The sequence below is a fragment of the Oncorhynchus mykiss genome, chromosome 9 (assembly GCF_013265735.2).
Source record: "Oncorhynchus mykiss isolate Arlee chromosome 9, USDA_OmykA_1.1, whole genome shotgun sequence".
In the NCBI taxonomy this organism is placed as follows: domain Eukaryota; kingdom Metazoa; phylum Chordata; class Actinopteri; order Salmoniformes; family Salmonidae; genus Oncorhynchus; species Oncorhynchus mykiss.
This window is the reverse complement of record NC_048573.1, coordinates 12,316,264-12,340,528: the sequence shown is the minus strand read 5'-3', so window position 1 is coordinate 12,340,528 and position 24,265 is coordinate 12,316,264. Positions and strand designations below refer to the sequence as shown.

The 24,265-nt window shown below is 42.9% G+C and overlaps 1 protein-coding gene across 9 annotated transcripts in view; it reads right to left on the bottom strand.

The window, feature by feature from the left end:
• Positions 1-23,523, bottom strand: part of LOC110531469 (IgGFc-binding protein) — an 86,091-nt gene extending 62,568 nt beyond the window's left edge. For 7 of the 9 annotated variants that reach the window (XM_036987340.1, XM_036987347.1, XM_036987341.1 and 4 more), the window contains exons 1-36: positions 23,400-23,523; positions 22,490-22,515; positions 19,015-19,161; positions 16,907-17,172; positions 16,402-16,486; positions 15,974-16,129; positions 15,659-15,826; positions 14,738-14,835; positions 14,488-14,566; positions 14,209-14,334; positions 13,851-14,041; positions 13,357-13,486; positions 12,616-12,860; positions 12,127-12,275; positions 11,685-11,813; positions 11,270-11,408; positions 10,834-10,975; positions 10,204-10,403; positions 9,936-10,074; positions 9,654-9,737; positions 9,278-9,468; positions 8,784-8,913; positions 6,993-7,237; positions 6,504-6,652; positions 6,100-6,228; positions 5,702-5,840; positions 5,266-5,407; positions 4,645-4,844; positions 4,377-4,515; positions 4,095-4,178; positions 3,719-3,909; positions 3,224-3,353; positions 1,576-1,820; positions 1,087-1,235; positions 641-769; positions 249-387 (exon numbers count right to left, since the gene is read on the bottom strand). In XM_036987340.1, the coding sequence (XP_036843235.1) occupies positions 249-387; positions 641-769; positions 1,087-1,235; positions 1,576-1,820; positions 3,224-3,353; positions 3,719-3,909; positions 4,095-4,178; positions 4,377-4,515; positions 4,645-4,844; positions 5,266-5,407; positions 5,702-5,840; positions 6,100-6,228; positions 6,504-6,652; positions 6,993-7,237; positions 8,784-8,913; positions 9,278-9,468; positions 9,654-9,737; positions 9,936-10,074; positions 10,204-10,403; positions 10,834-10,975; positions 11,270-11,408; positions 11,685-11,813; positions 12,127-12,275; positions 12,616-12,860; positions 13,357-13,486; positions 13,851-14,041; positions 14,209-14,334; positions 14,488-14,566; positions 14,738-14,835; positions 15,659-15,826; positions 15,974-16,129; positions 16,402-16,486; positions 16,907-17,172; positions 19,015-19,161; positions 22,490-22,515; positions 23,400-23,503 (5,334 nt within the window). In that variant the 5' untranslated portion in view covers positions 23,504-23,523. The remainder of the gene's footprint in view (positions 1-248; positions 388-640; positions 770-1,086; positions 1,236-1,575; positions 1,821-3,223; positions 3,354-3,718; positions 3,910-4,094; positions 4,179-4,376; positions 4,516-4,644; positions 4,845-5,265; positions 5,408-5,701; positions 5,841-6,099; positions 6,229-6,503; positions 6,653-6,992; positions 7,238-8,783; positions 8,914-9,277; positions 9,469-9,653; positions 9,738-9,935; positions 10,075-10,203; positions 10,404-10,833; positions 10,976-11,269; positions 11,409-11,684; positions 11,814-12,126; positions 12,276-12,615; positions 12,861-13,356; positions 13,487-13,850; positions 14,042-14,208; positions 14,335-14,487; positions 14,567-14,737; positions 14,836-15,658; positions 15,827-15,973; positions 16,130-16,401; positions 16,487-16,906; positions 17,173-19,014; positions 19,162-22,489; positions 22,516-23,399) is intronic. The other 2 variants (XM_036987343.1, XM_036987342.1) reach the window with 2 other exon arrangements.
• Between the last annotated feature and the right edge of the window lie 742 nt (positions 23,524-24,265).

The window sequence follows — 24,265 nt, the reverse complement described above, 5'->3', positions numbered from 1 at the left end:
AAGCTTGGAGGTTTGGTTACTTCAGTGACAAAGTTGTTTGAATTGAATTAAGCATATTTAAAAATCTCTGCACTAAAAATGTCTATATATTTTCAAAATGTTTTTCTTGGTTGTGAGATTTCACACATTCAACAAACTTTTGTTGAATCTTAAAGACAAAATATGATATGACCCTATATACCGTACATTACAGTAATATCTCACATTAGGTAAGACACTATGTACCACACATTACGGTAGTTACTCACATTGGGGTTGACCTTGGGGTGACAGACAGCGAACGGTCCGTTCTTGTCCAGTAGCATGCCGCAGTAGCCAGAGCTCTCATACCTGTCCAGTTCATCATCAGTACAGCCTGGGATGGTGGTGTTGGGCTTCTTGTTACAACTAGAGTCAGATACAGGGTGAATCAGTCATGTGTGTGTGTTGGTGTGTGTGAGTGAGTGCCTTTGTGTGTGTGCCTGTGTATGTGTTATGTGTGTGTGTGTAATGTGTGTGTGTGTAATGTGTGTGTGTGTGTGTGTGTGTGTGTGTGTGTGATGTGTGTGTGTGTGTGTGTGTGTGTGTGTGTGTGTGTGTGTGTGTGTGTGTGTGTGTGTGTGTGTGTGTGTGTGTGTGTGTAACTGGTGGCATGACTCACTTGGGATCTGTGACCCAGCTGTGTCCAAAGTCATTGGGGTTGGTGGTCAGAGAACCGTCGGGTTTCCTGAAGTCATCGTTGGAGTTTCCGTTGTAGTCTCCACACAGTCCACACAGCTTGTCCTTATAGCTAAATACAGAGGAGCAAATAGACCGATGAGTCAACCACTTTTCCAGAATATTAATGATAACATTATAAAATAAAAGTAGCACAATGTGAGAACATTCTTTTAAAAAATAATAATAATTATGTTGTGTTTATATGGTTATTTTAATGGTATATCATGTCGGGGTCACCAAAACTGTTGGAGAGAAACCAAGCTACATAGACCCCATTTTTGGTCTCTCTCTCTCTCTCTCTCTCCCTCTCTCTCTCTCTCTCTCATTCCCTCTCTGTATGTGTGTGTGTGTGTTCTCTTCAGTGTGTATAAAGCAGTTTTGACTCACTCCTTGATGACCTTGATGTCCATATAGTGGTTTCCGTCATATCGTACGGTCACACCAAAGTCCATGGCTACAGTGTAGTGTTTACCAGACTTCAAAACAGACACGCCTGTAGCTGGGGTCAGTGGGATGTTCACATTGATACCATCCAACTAGGAGGAGAAGAGGACACAGACGTGTGTTAGTGAGGGGCACTTCATTTTTTATGTTTTTTAGCTTCCTCTTTATAAGCTGTTCTGTGTTTTGTATGAATTTGATGCATTTAATGCTGCTCAGGAATTTCCCTTCGGTGGCAAAAAATATTTATTGAATACAATGACAAACTGTTCTTGACAGTGTATGTTACTTTATATTGAATGAGTACATGCAGGGTTCTGCATTTTATCACTATTTCTTTCTATTGTTACGTTATTAAACATTTTCAAACGTCTTCCTCATCTCTTTTTCTCTCTACCCCAACCCTATCCCTCCATCAATCCCTCTCTCTCTCACCTGCACGGTGCCTCCCTTCAAGATGGAGATCTTCACCCCACGCACGTACACATGCACAGCCTTCAGGTAGGAGATGGTTGGTTTGTTGAAGCGGTTCTCGTTGTCAGCATGCACCTCGTAGTGAGGCACTGACGTGTGGTTACAGGGCTCTGACATCAGGTAGCTGCAGTTCCCCATGAAGTTGTACTTCTTCTTGTCGAAGGTGGTGTAGTGAGGGTCACCAGACGCGATACAGGTAGAGGTGTCTGGGGGGAATAGTGATTATAAAGTTGGGAGTGAGATTAGTAATTGGCTGGTGGAAATAATACTGACTCATTGTTCACATAGTTGGGTTATTATTTTCACCAAATGATGCCTGACAAAATGTAAATAGTGTTTTCCAAGCTGAACATAATACATGTATACTGTATATAAGACTGTCTGTTTGCATAGCTAGGAATCAAACTCTAGGAACGATCCACTTTACTGTAGGTTGGATGTTCCTGTGGGTTTCACGATGGAACTCCTTACCAATATAATTGATTTGATAAGACTTTCATCTTTATATAAGTGATGATAAATGAGCTAATACAAGTTATGATAACTGAGCTAATACAAGTTATGATAACTGAGCTAATTGAAGTTATGATAACTGAGCTAATACAAGTTATGATAACTGAGCTAATACAAGTTATGATAACTGAGCTAATACAAGTTATGATAACTTGGGCGGCAGGTAGCCTAGTGGTTAGATCGTTGGGACAGTAACCGAAAGGTTGCTCAACTGAATCCCCGAGCTGACAAGGTAAAAGTCTGTTGTTCTGTCCGTGAACAAGGCAGTTAACCCGCCGTCATTGCAAATAAGAAATTGTTCTTAAAAACCTCTTAATTGTTGGACCCTCTTTTTCAATTTTTGCCTAAAATGACATACCCACATCTAACTCCCTGTAGCTCAGGCACTGATACAAGGATATGCATATTCTTGGTACCATTTGAAAGGAAACACTTTGAAGTTTGTGGAAATGTGAAAGGAATGTAGAAGGATATAACACATTAGATCAGGTAAAAGATAATACAAAGAAAAACCCACCGTTTTTTTGTATTTTTTTGTACCATCATGTTTGAAATGCAAGAGAAAGGCCATAATGTATTATTCCAGCCCAGCTTCATTTTAGATTTTGGCCACTAGGTGGCAGCAGTGTATGTGCAAAGTTCCAGACTGATCCAATGAATCATTGCATTTCTGTTCAAAATGTTGTATCAAGACTGCCCAAATGTGCCTAATTTGTTGATGAAAAACTTTTCATGTTCAAAACTGTGCACTCTACTCAAACAATAGCATGGTATTCTTTCACTGTAATAGCTACTGTCAATTGGACACTGCAGTTAGATTAACAAGAATTTAAGCTTTCTGCCAATGTCAGATATGTCTATGTCCTGGGAAATGTTCTTGTTACTTACAAACCTCATGCTAATCGCATTAGCCTACTTTAACTCAACCCACCAATCTTGAAGAAGTTTTAACTGACTTGCCAAGTTAAATAAAGGTAAAATAAGAACTCAGCTAATTCAAGTTCTTATAACTTAGCTATTACAAGTTATGATAACTGAACTATTACAAGTTATGATAACTTTGCCTAACAATGTATTATAACTCAGCTAACAGTACCTTTAGGATAGCAGGCTCCGTTGCGACACTCCTCTGTGGGAGAGCAGGAGTTGTCCACACAGTCCAAGATGTAGTTTCCAGCACAACGACACAGCTTGGAGCAGCCGTCACCAAAGATGATCTCTCCTGGCTAAAAGGACAGAGACAGGTAGAGAGGAATTATTAACATGTTGTTTTGACAACACTTTAATTTATTTTGAAATGTATTTGTGCATTCTGTAAACGTATGCGTGTGTTTCTTGTGTTGCTGGTCATTTTTAAAGTATATTTGTGATGTGCTGAGAGGAGCACTGTCAATATCCATGTAAGTGGACATTCTGGACAGTAAAAGTACTGTATCGTATAATATTGTATCATATTGTGTATCACATCGAATGGTATGGTATATCATCATACACAATATACACAATATTGTATATCACATTATATTGTGTCATAATCAATCACACAGTACATTCTGAAACCACAGACTAACAATCCCAGATGGTCTCGTACCTCATAGTAGTCACCTCCCTCCAGACAGCCACATGTTTCTATGGGGACACAGCGTCTGCCTTTGAACACAAAGCCTGGCTTACAGAAACACGCGCTGATACAGGAGCCAGTGCAGTTGGTGGAGGGTTCCTTACAGCTGGGGATGCAGGCAGGGCCACACTCTATATACTCAGCATTGGGAGGGCACGTCACTATTGGGGGAGAGAGGGAGAGGAAGATGGGGGGAGGCAAAGAAGAGAGGGTAAGGGGGTGAGGCAGAATGGAGACAAGGGGTTAATATCAGGAATTATTGGGTTACCAATTAATTGATTTTTGCAAATACAGAAAGTGGTTTCTGATTCTGATCGTAAGAATGAGAACAGTCTGTTAATATCACCTGGTGGTTTTGTGGTAGTAGGTTTGGGAGTAGTTGGTTTAGGTGTAGTTGGTATGGGAGTAGTTGGTTTGACTGTAGTTGGGGCTGAGGGACAGAGGGAGACAGCATGAGACATAAGAGAGAAAGACATTATAGCCAAGTCTCAGATCTGTTTGTGCTGTCTGGTCAACTCATATGGTCACAGCCTGGTCACCTACCCTACCATCCAAGACGTCAGACGTCAAAACACCATTCTGAGTGTGTGTGGGTGTTTGTACGGACTGTTTATGTCAGGGGACTTACTTGTAGGGTAGCAGTCCAGCTCTCCTCCCTGGACCTTACACTCGTGCATTGGAGGGCAATCAGAGGGATTGCAGGTGACGAAGGGAGCGTTACAATAACATTTCAGCTTACAGTCCTCCAGGTACCACTCCTCACCAGGCTGGAGGGAGGGAGGGAGGGAAGGAGGAGAGATGGAGGGAGAGACAATAGTTCATCAGTGGTTGGTTGCAGGTTGGTTACATACACGTCACACACACAAAGTCCATCACCCGACACACAACACACTCACCTCGTAGTACTGTCCGTTGGTGCCTTTGCAGCCACAGGAGTTCTCTTTGACACACTTCCCGGCGCTGAGGACGTAACCAGGGTCACACACACAGCCCTCTGAACAGGGAGCATCACACCCTGTGGAGGGTCTGGAGGCACAGGTGGGCTGGCAAGGGGCGGCACAGGGCACGTACTGACTGTTGGGGGGGCATGTCAGAGCTGGAGAGAAGGAGGGAAGAGGAGACATTAGGAGATAGGTCTACTTTAAAACATGACTGTCTCTTAATAATGACGTTGATGGTTATACGGAACAGTACTGTTAGAGTGTATTGTTTGGTCTTTGATGTGCTAATAACAGCAGGGTCTTTGGTGAGTGAATGAATAATTATTATTATATTAATCACTGCAATTTCCATCTTCATCATCAATATCCTTGTTATTATTATGTATAACATGTATCTGTAGCAGGGTTGGTGTCCATTCCATTTCAATTCCAGTCAATTCAGGAAGTACTTTAAAATACAAATTCCAATTCTCTTTAATGCTTTTCAGTGAGGGAAAACTTGGAATTAGAATTTGGTTTACTTTCTGAAATGACTGGAATGAAATGGAATTGACCCCAACACTGATCTGTACTCACGGCAGAAGGTGCTGTTCCTCCAGGTTCCGATGGTGACTCCTCGGTCCTGACAGTCGTTGACGTACGACTCGATGGACTCACACAGGATGGGTTGAGCACCATCCAGCTCGCACAGGTCAAACAGACAGTCCTTGAAGAAACTCTGAAATAGACACACATAAACATATGCGTGTCTTCGACTTGCACACAAAGCTTGGAGGTTTGGTTACTTCAGTGACAAAGTTGTTTGAATTGAATTAAGCATATTTAAAAATCTCTGCACTAAAAATGTCTATATATTTAAAAATGTTTTTCTTGGGTGTGAGATTTCACACATTCAACAAACTTTTGTTGAATCTTAAAGACAAAATATGATATGACCCTATATACCGTACATTACAGTAATATCTCACATTAGGTAAGACACTATATACCACACATTACGGTAGTTACTCACATTGGGGTTGACCTTGGGGTGACAGACAGCGAACGGTCCGTTCTTGTCCAGTAGCATGCCGCAGTAGCCAGAGCTCTCATACCTGTCCAGTTCATCATCAGTACAGCCTGGGATGGTGGTGTTGGGCTTCTTGTTGCAACTAGAGTCAGAGACAGGGTGAATCAGTCATGTGTGTGTGTTGGTGTGTGTGAGTGAGTGCCTTTGTGTGTGTGCCTGTGTATGTGTTATGTGTGTGTGTGTAATGTGTGTGTGTGTGTGTGTGTGTGTGTGTGTGTGTGTGTGTGTGTTTGTGTGTTTGTGTGTGTGTGTGTGTGTGTGTGTTTGTGTGTGTGTGTGTGTGTGTGTGTGTGTGTGTGTGTGTGTGTGTGTGTGTGTGTGTAACTGGTGGCATGACTCACTTGGGATCTGTGACCCAGCTGTGTCCAAAGTCATTGGGGTTGGTGGTCAGAGAACCGTCGGGTTTCCTGAAGTCATCGTTGGAGTTTCCGTTGTAGTCTCCACACAGTCCACACAGCTTGTCCTTATAGCTAAATACAGAGGAGCAAATAGACCGATGAGTCAAGCATTTTTTCTAGAATATTAATGACATTATAAAATAAAAATATTACAATGTGAGAACTATCTACTTAGTTTTTATTGTACGTTGTGTTTATATGGTTATTTTAATGGTATATCATGTCGGGGTCATCAAAACTGTAGGAGAGAAACCAAGCTGCATAGACCCCATTTTTGGTCTCTCTCTCTGTATTTTTTTGTGTGTGTGTGTTGTCTTCAGTGTGTGTATGAAGCAGTTTTGACTCACTCCTTGATGACCTTGATGTCCATATAGTGGTTTCCGTCATATCGTACAGTCACACCAAAGTCCATGGCTACAGTGTAGTGTTTACCAGACTTCAAAACAGACACGCCTGTAGCTGGGGTCAGTGGGATGTTCACATTGATACCATCCAACTAGGAGGAGAAGAGGACACAGACGTGTGTTAGTGAGGGGCACTTCATTTTTTATGTTTTTTAGCTTCCTCTTTATAAGCTGTTCTGTGTTTTGTATGAATTTGATGCATTTAATGCTGCTCAGGAATTTCCCTTCGGTGGAAAAAAATATTTATTGAATACAATGACAAACTGTTCTTGACAGTGTATGTTACTTTATATTGAATGAGTACATGCAGGGTTCTGCATTTTATCACTATTTCTTTCTATTGTTACGTTATTAAACATTTTCAAACGTCTTCCTCATCTCTTTTTCTCTCTACCCCAACCCTATCCCTCCATCAATCCCTCTCTCTCTCACCTGCACGGTGCCTCCCTTCAAGATGGAGATCTTCACCCCACGCACGTACACATGCACAGCCTTCAGGTAGGAGATGGTTGGTTTGTTGAAGCGGTTCTCGTTGTCAGCATGCACCTCGTAGTGAGGCACTGACGTGTGGTTACAGGGCTCTGACATCAGGTAGCTGCAGTTCCCCATGAAGTTGTACTTCTTCTTGTCGAAGGTGGTGTAGTGAGGGTCACCAGACGCGATACAGGTAGAGGTGTCTGGGGGGAATAGTGATTATAAAGTTGGGAGTGAGATTAGTAATTGGCTGGTGGAAATAATACTGACTCATTGTTCACATAGTTGGGTTATTATTTTCACCAAATGATGCCTGACAAAATGTAAATAGTGTTTTCCAAGCTGAACATAATACATGTATACTGTATATAAGGCTGTCTGTTTGCATAGCTAGGAATCAAACTCTAGGAACGATCCACTTTACTGTAGGTTGGATGTTCCCGTGGGTTTCACGATGGAACTCCTTACCAATATAATTGATTTGATAAGACTTTCATCTTTATATAAGTGATGATAACTGAGCTAATACAAGTTATGATAACTGAGCTAATACAAGTTATGATAACTGAGCTAATACAAGTTATGATAACTGAGCTAATACAAGTTATGATAACTGAGCTAATTGAAGTTATGATAACTGAGCTAATACAAGTTATGATAACTGAGCTAATACAAGATCTCATAACTTAGCTAATACAAGATCTCATAACTTAGCTAATACCAGCTATGATAACTGAGCTAATACAAGTTATGATAACTGAGCTAATTGAAGTTATGATAACTTAGCTAATACCAGTTATGATAACTGAGCTAATACAAGTTATGATAACTTGGGCGGCAGGTAGCCTAGTGGTTAGATCGTTGGGACAGTAACCGAAAGGTTGCTCATTTGAATCCCCGAGCTGACAAGGTAAAAGTCTGTCGTTCTGTCCGTGAACAAGGCAGTTAACCCGCCGTCATTGCAAATAAGAAATTGTTCTTAAAAACCACTTAATTGTTGGACCCTTTTTTTCAATTTTCGCCTAAAATGACATAGCCACATCTAACTGCCTGTAGCTCAGGCACTGATACAAGGATATGCATATTCTTGGTACCATTTGAAAGGAAACACTTTGAAGTTTGTGGAAATGTGAAAGGAATGTAGAAGGATATAACATATTAGATCAGGTAAAAGATAATACAAAGAAAAACCCACCGTTTTTTTGTATTTTTTTGTACCATCATGTTTGAAATGCAAGAGAAAGGCCATAATGTATTATTCCAGCCCAGCTTCATTTTATATTTTGGCCAGTAGGTGGCAGCAGTGTATGTGCAAAGTTCCAGACTGATCCAATGAATCATTGCATTTCTGTTCAAAATGTTGTATCAAGACTGCCCAAATGTGCCTAATTTGTTGATGAAAAACTTTTCATGTTCAAAACTGTGCACTCTACTCAAACAATAGCATGGTATTCTTTCACTGTAATAGCTACTGTAAATTGGACAGTGCAGTTAGATTAACAAGATTTTAAGCTTTCTGCCAATGTGAGATATGTCTATGTCCTGGGAAATGTTCTTGTTACTTACAACCTCATGCTAATCGCATTAGCCTACGTTAGCTCAACCCACCAATCCTGAAGAAGTTTTAACTGACTTGCCTAGTTAAATAAAGGTCAAATAAAAAGTCAGCTAATTCAAGTTGTGATAACTGAGCTAATACAAGTTATGATAACTTTGCCTAACAATGTATTATGACTCAGCTAAAAGTACCTTTAGGATAGCAGGCTCCGTTGCGACACTCCTCCGTGGGAGAGCAGGAGTTGTCCACACAGTCCAAGATGTAGTTTCCAGCACAACGACACAGCTTGGAGCAGCCGTCACCAAAGATGATCTCTCCTGGCTAAAAGGACAGAGACAGGTAGAGAGGAATTATTAACATGTTGTTTTGACAATATATATATATTTTTTGTAATTTATTTGTGCATTCTGTAAACGTATGCCTGTGTTCCTTGTGTTGCTGGTCATTTTTAAAGTATATTTGTGATGTGCTGAGAGGAGCACTATCAATATCCATGTAAGTGGACATTCTGGACAGTAAAAGTACTGTATCGTGTAATATTGTATCATATTGTGTATCACATCGAATGGTATGGTATATCATCATACACAATATACACAATATTGTATATCACATTATATTGTGTCATAATCAATCACACAGTACATTCTTAACCACAGACTAACAATCCCAGATGGTCTCGTACCTCATAGTAGTCACCTCCCTCCAGACAGCCACATGTTTCTATGGGGACACAGCGTCTGCCTTTGAACACAAAGCCTGGCTTACAGAAACACGCGCTGATACAGGAGCCAGTGCAGTTGGTGGAGGGTTCCTTACAGCTGGGGATGCAGGCAGGGCCACACTCTATATACTCAGCATTGGGAGGGCACGTCACTATTGGGGGAGAGAGGGAGAGGAAGATGGGGGGAGGCAAAGAAGAGAGGGTAAGGGGGTGAGGCAGAATGGAGACAAGGGGTTAATATCAGGAATTATTGGGTTACCAATTAATTGATTTGTGCAAATACAGAAAGTGGTTTCTGATTCTGATCGTAAGAATGAGAACAGTCTGTTAATATCACCTGGTGGTTTTGTGGTAGTAGGTTTGGGAGTAGTTGGTTTAGGTGTAGTTGGTATGGGAGTAGTTGGTTTGACTGTAGTTGGGGCTGAGGGACAGAGGGAGACAGCATGAGACATAAGAGAGAAAGACATTATAGCCAAGTCTCAGATCTGTTTGTGCTGTCTGGTCAACTCATATGGTCACAGCCTGGTCACCTACCCTACCATCCAAGACGTCAGACGTCAAAACACCATTCTGAGTGTGTGTGGGTGTTTGTACGGACTGTTTATGTCAGGGGACTTACTTGTAGGGTAGCAGTCCAGCTCTCCTCCCTGGACCTTACACTCGTGCATTGGAGGGCAATCAGAGGGATTGCAGGTGACGAAGGGAGCGTTACAATAACATTTCAGCTTACAGTCCTCCAGGTACCACTCCTCACCAGGCTGGAGGGAGGGAGGGAGGGAAGGAGGAGAGATGGAGGGAGAGACAATAGTTCATCAGTGGTTGGTTGCAGGTTGGTTACATACACGTCACACACACAAAGTCCATCACCCGACACACAACACACTCACCTCGTAGTACTGTCCGTTGGTGCCTTTGCAGCCACAGGAGTTCTCTTTGACACACTTCCCGGCGCTGAGGACGTAACCAGGGTCACACACACAGCCCTCTGAACAGGGAGCATCACACCCTGTGGAGGGTCTGGAGGCACAGGTGGGCTGGCAAGGGGCGGCACAGGGCACGTACTGACTGTTGGGGGGGCATGTCAGAGCTGGAGAGAAGGAGGGAAGAGGAGACATTAGGAGATAGGTCTACTTTAAAACATGACTGTCTCTTAATAATGACGTTGATGGTTATACGGAACAGTACTGTTAGAGTGTATTGTTTGGTCTTTGATGTGCTAATAACAGCAGGGTCTTTGGTGAGTGAATGAATAATTATTATTATATTAATCACTGCAATTTCCATCTTCATCATCAATATCCGTCTCTTCCTTGTTATTATTATGTATAACATGTATCTGTAGCAGGGTTGGTGTCCATTCCATTTCAATTCCAGTCAATTCAGGAAGTACTTTAAAATACAAATTCCAATTCTCTTTAATGCTTTTCAGTGAGGGAAAACTTGGAATGAGAATTTGGTTTACTTTCTGAAATGACTGGAATGAAATGGAATTGACCCCAACACTGATCTGTACTCACGGCAGAAGGTGCTGTTCCTCCAGGTTCCGATGGTGACTCCTCGGTCCTGACAGTCGTTGACGTACGACTCGATGGACTCACACAGGATGGGTTGAGCACCATCCAGCTCGCACAGGTCAAACAGACAGTCCTTGAAGAAACTCTGAAATAGACACACATAAACATATGCGTGTCTTCGACTTGCACACAAAGCTTGGAGGTTTGGTTACTTCAGTGACAAAGTTGTTTGAATTGAATTAAGCATATTTAAAAATCTCTGCACTAAAAATGTCTATATATTTAAAAATGTTTTTCTTGGGTGTGAGATTTCACACATTCAACAAACTTTTGTTGAATCTTAAAGACAAAATATGATATGACCCTATATACCGTACATTACAGTAATATCTCACATTAGGTAAGACACTATATACCACACATTACGGTAGTTACTCACATTGGGGTTGACCTTGGGGTGACAGACAGCGAACGGTCCGTTCTTGTCCAGTAGCATGCCGCAGTAGCCAGAGCTCTCATACCTGTCCAGTTCATCATCAGTACAGCCTGGGATGGTGGTGTTGGGCTTCTTGTTGCAACTAGAGTCAGAGACAGGGTGAATCAGTCATGTGTGTGTGTTGGTGTGTGTGAGTGAGTGCCTTTGTGTGTGTGCCTGTGTATGTGTTATGTGTGTGTGTGTAATGTGTGTGTGTGTGTGTGTGTGTGTGTGTGTGTGTGTGTGTGTGTGTGTGTGTGATGTGTGTGTGTGTGTGTGTGTGTGTGTGTGTGTGTGTGTGTGTGTGTGTGTGTGTGTGTGTGTGTGTGTGTGTGTGTGTGTGTGTGTGTGTGTGTGTGTAACTGGTGGCATGACTCACTTGGGATCTGTGACCCAGCTGTGTCCAAAGTCATTGGGGTTGGTGGTCAGAGAACCGTCGGGTTTCCTGAAGTCATCGTTGGAGTTTCCGTTGTAGTCTCCACACAGTCCACACAGCTTGTCCTTATAGCTAAATACAGAGGAGCAAATAGACCGATGAGTCAACCACTTTTCCAGAATATTAATGATAACATTATAAAATAAAAGTAGCACAATGTGAGAACATTCTTTAAAAAAAAAATAATAATTATGTTGTGTTTATATGGTTATTTTAATGGTATATCATGTCGGGGTCACCAAAACTGTTGGAGAGAAACCAAGCTACATAGACCCCATTTTTGGTCTCTCTCTCTCTCTCTCCCTCTCTCTCTCTCTCTCTCATTCCCTCTCTGTATGTGTGTGTGTGTGTTCTCTTCAGTGTGTATAAAGCAGTTTTGACTCACTCCTTGATGACCTTGATGTCCATATAGTGGTTTCCGTCATATCGTACGGTCACACCAAAGTCCATGGCTACAGTGTAGTGTTTACCAGACTTCAAAACAGACACGCCTGTAGCTGGGGTCAGTGGGATGTTCACATTGATACCATCCAACTAGGAGGAGAAGAGGACACAGACATGTGTTAGTGAGGGGCACTTCATTTTTTATGTTATTTAGCTTCCTCTTTATAAGCTGTTCTGTGTTTTGTATGAATTTTATGCATTTAATGCTGCTCAGGAATTTCCCTTCGGTGGAAAAAAATATTTATTGAATAAAATGACAAACTGTTCTTGACAGTGTATGTTACTTTATATTGAATGAGTACATGCAGGGTTCTGCATTTTATCACTATTTCTTTCTATTGTTACGTTATTAAACATTTTCAAACGTCTTCCTCATCTCTTTTTCTCTCTACCCCAACCCTATCCCTCCATCAATCCCTCTCTCTCTCACCTGCACGGTGCCTCCCTTCAAGATGGAGATCTTCACCCCACGCACGTACACATGCACAGCCTTCAGGTAGGAGATGGTTGGTTTGTTGAAGCGGTTCTCGTTGTCAGCATGCACCTCGTAGTGAGGCACTGACGTGTGGTTACAGGGCTCTGACATCAGGTAGCTGCAGTTCCCCATGAAGTTGTACTTCTTCTTGTCGAAGGTGGTGTAGTGAGGGTCACCAGACGCGATACAGGTAGAGGTGTCTGGGGGGAATAGTGATTATAAAGTTGGGAGTGAGATTAGTAATTGGCTGGTGGAAATAATACTGACTCATTGTTCACATAGTTGGGTTATTATTTTCACCAAATGATGCCTGACAAAATGTAAACAGTGTTTTCCAAGCTGAACATAATACATGTATACTGTATATAAGGCTGTCTGTTTGCATAGCTAGGAATCAAACTCTAGGAACGATCCACTTTACTGTAGGTTGGATGTTCCTGTGGGTTTCACGATGGAACTCCTTACCAATATAATTGATTTGATAAGACTTTCATCTTTATATAAGTGATGATAAATGAGCTAATACAAGTTATGATAACTGAGCTAATACAAGTTATGATAACTGAGCTAATACAAGATCTCATAACTTAGCTAATACAAGATCTCATAACTTAGCTAATACCAGCTATGATAACTGAGCTATTACAAGTTATGATAACTTTGCCTAACAATGTATTATGACTCAGCTAAAAGTACCTTTAGGATAGCAGGCTCCGTTGCGACACTCCTCCGTGGGAGAGCAGGAGTTGTCCACACAGTCCAAGATGTAGTTTCCAGCACAACGACACAGCTTGGAGCAGCCGTCACCAAAGATGATCTCTCCTGGCTAAAAGGACAGAGACAGGTAGATAGGAATTATTAACATGTTGTTTTGACAATATATATATATTTTTTGTAATTTATTTGTGCATTCTGTAAACGTATGCCTGTGTTCCTTGTGTTGCTGGTCATTTTTAAAGTATATTTGTGATGTGCTGAGAGGAGCACTATCAATATCCATGTGAGTGGACATTCTGGACAGTAAAAGTACTGTATCGTATAATATTGTATCATATTGTGTATCACATCGAATGGTATGGTATATCATCATACACAATATACACAATATTGTATATCACATTATATTGTGTCATAATCAATCACACAGTACATTCTTAACCACAGACTAACAATCCCAGATGGTCTCGTACCTCATAGTAGTCACCTCCCTCCAGACAGCCACATGTTTCTATGGGGACACAGCGTCTGCCTTTGAACACAAAGCCTGGCTTACAGAAACACGCGCTGATACAGGAGCCAGTGCAGTTGGTGGAGGGTTCCTTACAGCTGGGGATGCAGGCAGGGCCACACTCTATATACTCAGCATTGGGAGGGCACGTCACTATTGGGGGAGAGAGGGAAAGGGGGGGGGGGGGGGGGGGGGGGGGGGTGGTAAGGGGGTGTATGGGTTGGGGTGGAAGGGAATCAAAGGTTAACAACAGAGCTCATTTGTGTCGGTTTCTGATTCTGACCACGATAATTATAGAGGTGATTGGCTGTTAATCTCACCTGGTGGTTTTGTGGTTGATGGTTTTGGTGTAGAAGGCTTGGGGGTTGAGGGTTTGGGAGTAGTTGTTCCCGGTGCTGATGTAGTTGGTCCCGGTGTTGGAGGTTTTGGTGTAGTTGGTGGAGGAGCTGAAATAACCAATGAAAACATTTGAGACACAAAAAAATACTTTCAGAAGACCAAATAAACTCCAGAGGCTAGCAGTTTTCAAAGATCAGAAGACACGATTGTCTATATTTACACAAGATATTGATCATCTCAGATCATAGATTATTCATTACCTGTGCATTCTGTGATGCACACAGCGTCTATAGCGATGTCTGTCTCAGGGGTCTCACCGTAGATGCCAACGATCACAAACTGAAACTCAAACACCCTCCGTCAAATCAACATTCAAACAAAAGGAAAACAGGTTTACCAGATAAATACACATTTGTGCTTCGATAAAGAAGGGTTGAATATAAGAGCACAAGGCTATTTTTTTTTTGTTTATATCAAATTCGTAACAAATCACTTTTCAGCCTGTTTTACCTGCATGTTATCTGAGCCAAGGTAGCGTATCTCTGCAGGCTTCCAACCCTGGCCCTGGTTCCCTGTCAAGGAGAAGATAGGGGAACCGAGGCTTCCTCCTGGAGGGGGAGAGCGAGAGAGAGATACAGAGAGAGTAGAGGCAGAGAGTGGGTAATCATAGGTAAGTGGAGCTGCAAGATATTGGTTATCTTACCGCTGGTCACATCTATCTTATAGGTAAGTGGAGCTGCAAGACATCAGTTATCTTACCACTGGTCACATCTATCTTATAGGTAAGTGGAGCTGCAAGACATCAGTTATCTTACCGCTGGTCACATCTATCTTATAGGTAAGTGGAGCTGCAAGATATCAGTTATCTTACCGCTGGTCACATCTATCTTATAGGTAAGTGGAGCTGCAGGACATCAGTTATCTTACCACTGGTCACATCTATCTTATAGGTAAGTGGAGCTGCAAGACATCAGTTATCTTACCGCTGGTCACATCTATCTTATAGGTAAGTGGAGCTGCAGGACATCAGTTATCTTACCGCTGGTCACATCTATCTTATAGGTAAGTGGAGCTGCAGGACATCAGTTATCTTACCGCTGGTCACATCTATCTTATAGGTAAGTGGAGCTGCAGGACATCAGTTATCTTACCACCGGTCACATCTATCTTATAGGTAAGTGGAGCTGCAGGACATCAGTTATCTTACCACTGGTCACATCTATCTTATAGGTAAGTGGAGCTGCAGGACATCAGTTATCTTACCGCTGGTCACATCTATCTTATAGGTAAGTGGAGCTGCAGGACATCAGTTATCTTACCGCTGGTCACATCTATCTTACAGGTAAGTGGAGCTGCAAGATATCAGTTATCTTACCACCGGTCACATCTATCTTATAGGTAAGTGGAGTTGCAGGACATCAGTTATCTTACCACTGGTCACTGCGTGGACATTGAGCTTCATGGTGGTGGCAGTGCCATACATGTAGTAATGGAAGGTAAGGTCCAGACAGCCAGAGGAGGAGGAAGTGGGAGGGCTCCACAGCTCTACTTTCTCTCCAGCGACACGAAACAACGAGTCCATCAGCAGATATTGGCCCACTGCGGAGAGAAGAGACCACATGAAAACAAGACAATATGAGAAAGTACACGAGTGACCTTTAACATGAGCTGTTGGGTGTCACCATGTATTTTCTCCCAGTAAATAAAATACGATTTAGACAGCACAGTGTTCAAAGGAAGACCTACAGCCTGGTTTGGAGAAGTCATCGTCAGGACCAGATCCGTCTGTGTCAGTTTGACCAATCCACTGCTCCCAACCAAACAAGTCAGGATGTGATGGTTTACGTGCCTCCCAGCTGCACAGATCATCAGTGGTGTCAAAGTCACAACCAGTCAGACAGGCTGTGGAAATACATGGAATTGATCAGTACAGGTGTATGATATAGTCAAACTGGAAAGGGAAAGAGAGTAAATTCCTATCAAGACTTAGTGATTAGGCAAACGTGTCAAAATACACATTTTAAACATTTTCATGCACAGAACACAGCAAATATTAACAAAACCCTACAACTTGATCTACGTGTCAGTCCGGCCCGCTACTTTAGAGCATAAAAACGTCATGAAGGGGGGGGGGGGGGGGGGGGTGATGAGAATGAGAGTAAAGAGCTACATACCTGGACAAGCTCCCTCACTAATGACAATGTTATCCAGGGCTGAGTCACAAGAAGCAGACAATCCACGCTGTGCCTCAAACACAATCTGTAGACAGAGATAAACACATATGATATGGAGAATGTGTAGTCACCCAAGTCACTGTCATTGACCAATAATTGTCCAATTATATGCCAGGTAGAGAGACAAAACCAGCTAAGCAAGGGCCACAACAAATAAAAAAACTTGAGAGGCCCTGGTGTCAATGTCTCCTTGTCTGTCTGTTTTTCTCTCTCTCACATTCCCTGAGCTGTGATTGTTTTACAACTACCAGTGTCTCGTTAAAGACTTTGCTGTGGAGGACAAGAGAGATGAAAAGTGCTGTAAAGAAATGGCAGAGGACTGTAAAACGGACACAGATGCTTGTGACCCGACTGATCACTCTTTCACTGAAACCAGACACATGCAGCACTCAAACATGTGAGTGTCTATCCTGAATCTAATTCAAACACACACACACTCACTCACATTTAGGGTCTGTCCTGCTGGTTTGGCCACAGTGACAGCAGCTCCAAGCCAGGAGGGGCTCTGGATCCCAGTCTTCTCCCAGACTTTGTCCTCCGAGGTGGGCCTCTTGGCCAGCACGAGCAGGTGGTTCTGGTTGTCTGAGCCGTACATGTAGTAGTGGAACTGGACACAAATCTGGGTGGAGGTGGAGGAGAGGGCCGGGCTGAGAAGACGAGCCTTCTGCCCGTTGGCCACATTGTCACACTCATGGTAGATGTAGAACCCATCTAGAGAAATAAAGAAAGAAAAGGAGAGAGAGAGAGAGAGAGAGAGAGAGAGAGAGAGAGAGAGAGAGAGAGAGAGAGAGAGAGAGAGAGAGAGAAAGAGAGAGAGAGAGAGAGAGAGAGAGTGAGTGATGTAGATGGGTGTGGAGATAACAAAGAGCCATTGAAGCAATCTTTTCTGTGATGTAAGAGTCATAGTCTAAATATTGGATATGACTGTGAGTTTCGAGGTGCACGATACTGCTATTAAAACTCCAGATCCCTCATGGTAGGAGTTGTCTAAAGCAGAAAGAAGACTGGCCACCAAAAGCCACCACAATCTAGTTACCTACATGGGTGAAGAAAACATTTACTAAAGTCTCTCATCTACAGTGCCTTGCGAAAGTATTCGGCCCCCTTGAACTTTGCGACCTTTTGCCACATTTCAGGCTTCAAACATAAAGATATAAAACTGTATTTTTTGTGTGAAGAATCAACAACAAGTGGGACACAATCATGAAGTGGAACGACATTTATTGGATATTTCAAACTTTTTTAACAAATCAAAAACTGAAAAATTGGGCGTGCAAAATTATTCAGCCCCTTTACTTTCAGTGCAGCAAACTCTCTCCAGAAGTTCAGTGAGGATCTCGGAATGATCCAATGTTGACCTAAATGACTAATGATGATAAATACAAACCACCTGTGTGTAATCAAGTCTCCGTATAAATGCACCTGCACTGTGATAGTCTCAGAGGTCTGTTAAAAGCGCAGAGAGCATCATGAAGAACAAGGAACACACCAGGCAGGTCTGAGATACTGTTGTGAAGAAGTTTAAAGCCGGATTTGGATACAAAAAGATTTCCCAAGCTTTAAACATCCCAAGGAGCACTGTGCAAGTGATAATATTGAAATGGAAGGAGTATCAGACCACTGCAAATCTACCAAGACCTGGCCGTCCCTCTAAACTTTCAGCTCATACAAGGAGAAGACTGATCAGAGATGCAGCCAAGAGGCCCATGATCACTCTGGATGACCTGCAGAGATCTACAGCTGAGGTGGGAGACTCTGTCCATAGGACAACAATCAGTCGTATATTGCACAAATCTGGCCTTTATGGAAGAGTGGCAAGAAGAAAGACATTTCTTAAAGATATCCATAAAAAGTGTCGTTTAAAGTTTGCCACAAGCCACCTGGGAGACACACCAAACATGTGGAAGAAGGTGCTCTGATCAGATGAAACCAAAATTGAACTTTTTGGCAACAATGCAAAACGTTATGTTTGGCGTAAAAGCAACACAGCTGAACACACCATCCCCACTGTCAAACATGGTGGTGGCAGCATCATGGTTTGGGCCTGCTTTTCTTCAGCAGGGACAGGGAAGATGGTTAAAATTGATGGGAAGATGGATGGAGCCAAATACAGGACCATTCTGGAAGAAAACCTGATGGAGTCTGCAAAAGACCTGAGACTGGGACGGAGATTTGTCTTCCAACAAGACAATGATCCAAAACATAAAGCAAAATCTACAATGGAATGGTTAAAAAATAAACATATCCAGGTGTTAGAATGGCCAAGTCAAAGTCCAGACCTGAATCCAATCGAGAATCTGTGGAAAGAACTGAAAACTGCTGTTCACAAATGCTCTCCATCCAACCTCACTGAGCTCGAGCTGTTTTGCAAGGAGGAAAGGGAAAAAATTTCAGTCTCTCGATGTGCAAAACTGATAGAGACATACCCCAAGCGACTTACAGCTGTAATCGCAGCAAAAGGTGGCGCTACAAAGGCACTGTATGCAAGGCACTGTATGTGATGTATATATATATTCACACAGGTGGATGTCCCTAAGAGGACAGGCTACTCACTGCCGTCAGGGTAGTCCCCGGGGGGGCCTGTTCCTGGTGTAGGGGTGGGGCCTCGGTGTCTTGTCCAATCACTGTTGTCGTTGCCGTCCTGCTGGAGCTGACAATAGGGTGCACTTTCCTGGTTAAAGTCACAAGAGGTCAGAATAGCTGTAGGAAAGAGATGGGTGGAGAGAGAGGGATGAAGAGATAGGGGTGGAGAGAGGGATGGAGAGAGAGGGATGGAGAGGGATGGAGAGGGATGGAGAGAGAGGGATGGAGAGGGATGGAGAGGGGATGGAGAGAGAGGGATGGAGAGGAATGGAGAGAGAGGGATGAGAGAGAGGGATGGAGAGGGATGGAGAGGGGATGGAGAGAGGGATGGAGAGAGAGGGATGGAGAGAGGGATGGAGAGAGAGGGATGAGAGGAATGGAGAGAGAGGGATGAGAGAGGGATGGAGAGAGAGAGATGGAGAGAGAGGGATGGAGGGGGATGGAGAGGGGATGGAGAGAGGGACGGAGAGAGAGGGATGGAGAGAGATGGAGAGGGTATGGAGAGAGGGATGGAGAGAGAGGGATGGAGAGAGGGATGAGAGAGAGGGATGGAGAGGAATGGAGAGAGAGGGATGGAGAGAGAGGGATGGAGAGAGAAGGATGGAGAGGGATGGAGAGAGGGATGGAGAGAGAGGGATATGGAGAGAGGGATGGAGAGAGAGGGATATGGAGAGAGGGATGGAGAGAGAGGGATGGAGAGAGGGATGAGAGAGAGGGATATGGAGAGAGGGATGGAGAGAGAGATTGTGAGTGAGGTCCTGAATGTTCTACTCTCAAAAGCACTCAGATCTCTGACGCCGTTGAACATTAAATAACAACAAATGCTTGAATGCACTGAATGTATAGAATGTGTGTCAGATCAAATCAAATCAAACTTTTTGTCACATGCGCCGAATACAATAAGTGCAGATGTTACCGTGAAATGCTTACTTACAAGCCCTTAACCAACAGTGCAGCTCAAGAAGAAGAACATTTTTACCAAGTAGACTAATATAAAAAGTTATAATAGAAAGTATCACAATAAGAACAACAATAACGAGGCTATATAAGCACACACCCGAGGGGCCCCAGTGTTAAGAATCAGCGTGGCAGACGTGTTGTTGCCTACTCTCACCACCTGGGGGCGGCCCATCAGGAGGTCCAGGATCCAGTTGCAGAGGGAAGAGTTTAGTCCCAGTGTCCTTATCTTAGGGATGAGCTTCATGGGCACTATGGTATTGAACGATGAGCTGTAGTCAATGAACAGCATTCTCACATAGGTGTTCCTTTTGTCCAGGTGGGAAAGGGCAGTGTGGAGTGCGATTGAGATTGCGTCATCTGTGGATCTGTTGGGGAGGTATGCAAATTGGAGTGGGTCTAGGCTGTCAGGGAGGATGCTGTTGATGTGGGCCATGACCAGCCTTTCAAAGCACTACATGGCTACCGACGTGAGTGCCACGGGGCTGTAATAATTTAGGCAGGTTACATTCGCTTCCTTGGGCACAGGGACTATGGTGGTCTGCTTGAAGCATGTAGGTATTACAGACTCGGCCAGGGAGAGGTTGAAAATGTCAGTGAAGACACTTGACAGTTGGTCCGCACATGCTTTGAGTACATGTCCTGGTAATCTGTCTGGCCCAGCGGCTTTGTGAATGTTGACCTGTTTAAAGGTTTTGTTCACATCAGCTACCGAGAGCGTTATCACACAGTCATCCAGAACAGCTGGTGCTCTCGTGCATGCTTCAGTGTTACTTGCCTCGAAGTGAGCATAAAAGGCATTTAGCCTGGTAGGCTCGCGTCACTGGGCAGCTCGCATCTGGGTTTCCCTTTGTAGTCCGTATTAGTTTTCAAGCCCTGCCACATCCGACGAGCGTCAGAGCCGGTGTAGTAGGATTCCATCTTAATCCTGTATTGACGCTTTGCTTGTTTGATGGTTTGTCTGAGCGGGATCATAGCGGGATTTCTTATAAGCCTTGAAAGCGGCAGCTCTAGCCTTTAGCTCGATGCGGATGTTGCCTGTAATCCATGGCTTCTGGTTGGGATATGTACATGCAGTCACTGTGGGCTGACGTCATCGATGCACTTATTGATGAAGCCGATGACTGAGGTGGTGTACTCCTCAATGCCATTGGATGAATCCCGGAAACATATTCCAGTCTGTGCTGCAAAACAGTTCTGTAGTGTAGCATCCCCGTCATCTGACCACTTCCGTATTGAGTGAGTCACTGATACTTCCTGCTTTAGTTTTTGCTTGTAAGCAGGAATCAGGAGGATAGAATTATGGTCAGATTTGCCAAATGGAGGGCGGGGGAGAGCTTTGTGTGCATCTCTGTGTGTGGAGTAAAGTAATTTTTTCCCCCCTGGTTGCACGTGACATGCTGTTGATATAATGAGGCAAATATCACGGAGCAATTGGCTGCTCAAATCATCATAGGTAAATGGCATTATCAAATGTGTTGTCATGTGTTGTCCTTCTCAAGGCTACTATACAGCCAAGGTGACATTGCGTAAACACGTTGGCAAAAGACAGCTGACTACCATATCAACAGTAATGCATTTAGAATCTGTTGATTACCTCTTGCCATATCAACAGTAATGCATTTGGAATCTGTTGATTACCTCTTGCCATATCAACAGTAATTCATTTGGAATCTGTTGATTACCTCTTGCCATATCAACAGTAATTCATTTGGAATCTGTTGATTATCTCTTGCCATATCAACAGTAAAGCATTTGGAATCTGTTGATTATGGAACACCCAGACCCTAAACCAATTACTTAATTTTTTTATTTAACCTTTATTTAACTAGGCAAGTCAGTTTACGAACAAATTCCTACTTACAATGATGGCCTACCCCGGCCAAACCCAGACGACACTGGGCCAATTGTGCGCCGCCCTATGGGACTCCCAATCGTGGCCAGGATGTGATTGAGCCTGGATTTGAACCAGGGACTGTACTGCTGCCTCTTGCACTGAGATGCAGTGCCTTAGACCGCTGCCCTAGACCGCTGCCCCACTTTCTGGCCCCCTCTTGCATTGTTTTGTACCATAACTGCGAGAAAGTGTCTGTGTGTTTTTGTGTGTCTGTGTGCGCGCGGGCACGTCTGACAGTGTGTAAGCAGGTTGTGTAGCGATAAGCGTCTTTGTGTTGTACAGTATAGGGTAGGATATGGAGAAAGACCATCATGTTCCCAAGGACATTGTGATGACTGGATCATGTGACTGAACTCACCTGCCGGTTGTATCTATCAGACGCTGTACAGTAGACCCACAGAGTGGGGTTACATGATTTGTATCCAATTAGCCTAACACTAAAACACCTGATTCAACTAATCACCCAATCATCAGTTGAATCACTTGTGGTAGAGCTGGGCTGCCCATCATATTTTAATCAAGTGTTCTGCTAATATTAACAACAAGGCAAAAGATGAAAAACCAAATTGTGTTTTGATATGGCAAACTTACCAGCATCTCTCACTGATCTTGCATAGCTGTGTAAAAGAAGAAAGAGAGGTAGATTAAATGTGGTTTCCTGTTTGTATAAAATATACTGTCTGGGATCTATCCATATGCTATGTGAAGAATACGAATTGCTATAGAATCCAAAATATCAGCAGAGATTTAAGAAGTAAATTAAATTAATTATAGACCGTTTAGCTGACAACATCACAAAAATGCCGCAAAAAAATAGCAGCAGGGATTTTTGTCTATACCGTACGAGTGGATGGCGTATCATTTCATTTAATTCATTAATTATAACTGACAACGTCACAAAAAACGCTGCACACGATCCAATGGGGAAGAAGTCCATGTGTTGCTATGATTCTGGATGGTCAGATAGCTAGCAACAATGAGACGATGCTGCCATGGGGGGGGGGGGGGGGGGGGGGAATCGTATGTGGGTCGTTTCTGCTAGTTTTATTTTGGTCTTGATACCATATGTCTTGTTTTGAGTTACTTTGACTGATGTAATGTCTCTGCTAATATGGATAAAAAAAAATATTTGACTAGCTAGCTAGCTAAACAACAATTGTTCATGAAGTTGCTTTACAATCATTCAGAACAATTACTTGAAAGGATACCATTTCAGAGCCACATCTGTTTCGCCCAGCTCCATTAGAAGAAGATTACCCTGATAGCGACAAATGTGAGTTCATTAACACTGTCTTTACAATAGCGTGTGTCAAGTACGGCAAATGCAACAAAACCAATTATTCTGTAAAACTTGATTGGTAAAATACTCGAAACACCTTACAATATCTGATACCTGTAATTCATACTTTACAGTAGAATATGATTATACAATTATAATCAAACATTTCAAATTGACCAAACTTTGCAGCTCAATATTAATATCTCAGTCTCTGTAACTCACCCTTCTTCTATGGTGGCCAGGGCACTGTACCCACATATCCACAGCAGGACACAAATGCTTTTTAATTTGCCCATGGCTAACTTAAGAGTTAGCGGGCTAGCCATTCAGTTAGCAGGGAATGAGGACAATGAGAGGGATCAGGGCAATGAGAGGGACCCGTACTTTTATAGGTGGGATGAAAGTGTAGAACAAGATAGGAGGAGGGAGGGAAAGAAGGGTGTAGGGAGTGGAGTGTATTATAAATGCTATTACCCTATTATCACTAGCCTACGTCTCAAGATGTGTATGATCTTGCGTTGCACATTGCCAAACCACCAATTCATTGAGTGAATAAGTAACAGTGAGTGATATGGCATGGGTGTGTTCAGTTTGTGAGTTTTTGTCTGACGCCAGTGTACAGTTAGAATGGGTGGAGATGCTTCGTAAAGTTCTGCATCTGTCTTAAAATGTGTTGCATAACAGTTTTAAGGCCTAAGTTTAATTAGGACAAAACCACACCAGTATTAGTAGTGGTGGAAAAAATACTCTAGTCATACTTGAGTAAAAGTAAAGATACCTTAATAGAAAATGACTCCATGACTGAGTAAAAGGGAAAATCACCCAGTAAAATACTACTTGAGGAAAAGTCTAAAAGTATCTGATTTTAAATATACTTAAGTACAGTCTTGGAAAAAGTACTCAAAACGTCATACTTGAGTAAAAGTAAAAGCTATACATTAAATTCCTTCTATTAAACAAACCAGACGGCACAATTCTTTCTTGTTTTTTTAATTTACAGACAGACAGGGCAACACTCTCACACTCAGACATCATTTACAAATGCAGTATTTGTGTTTAGCGAGTCCACCAGATCAGAAGTGGTAGGG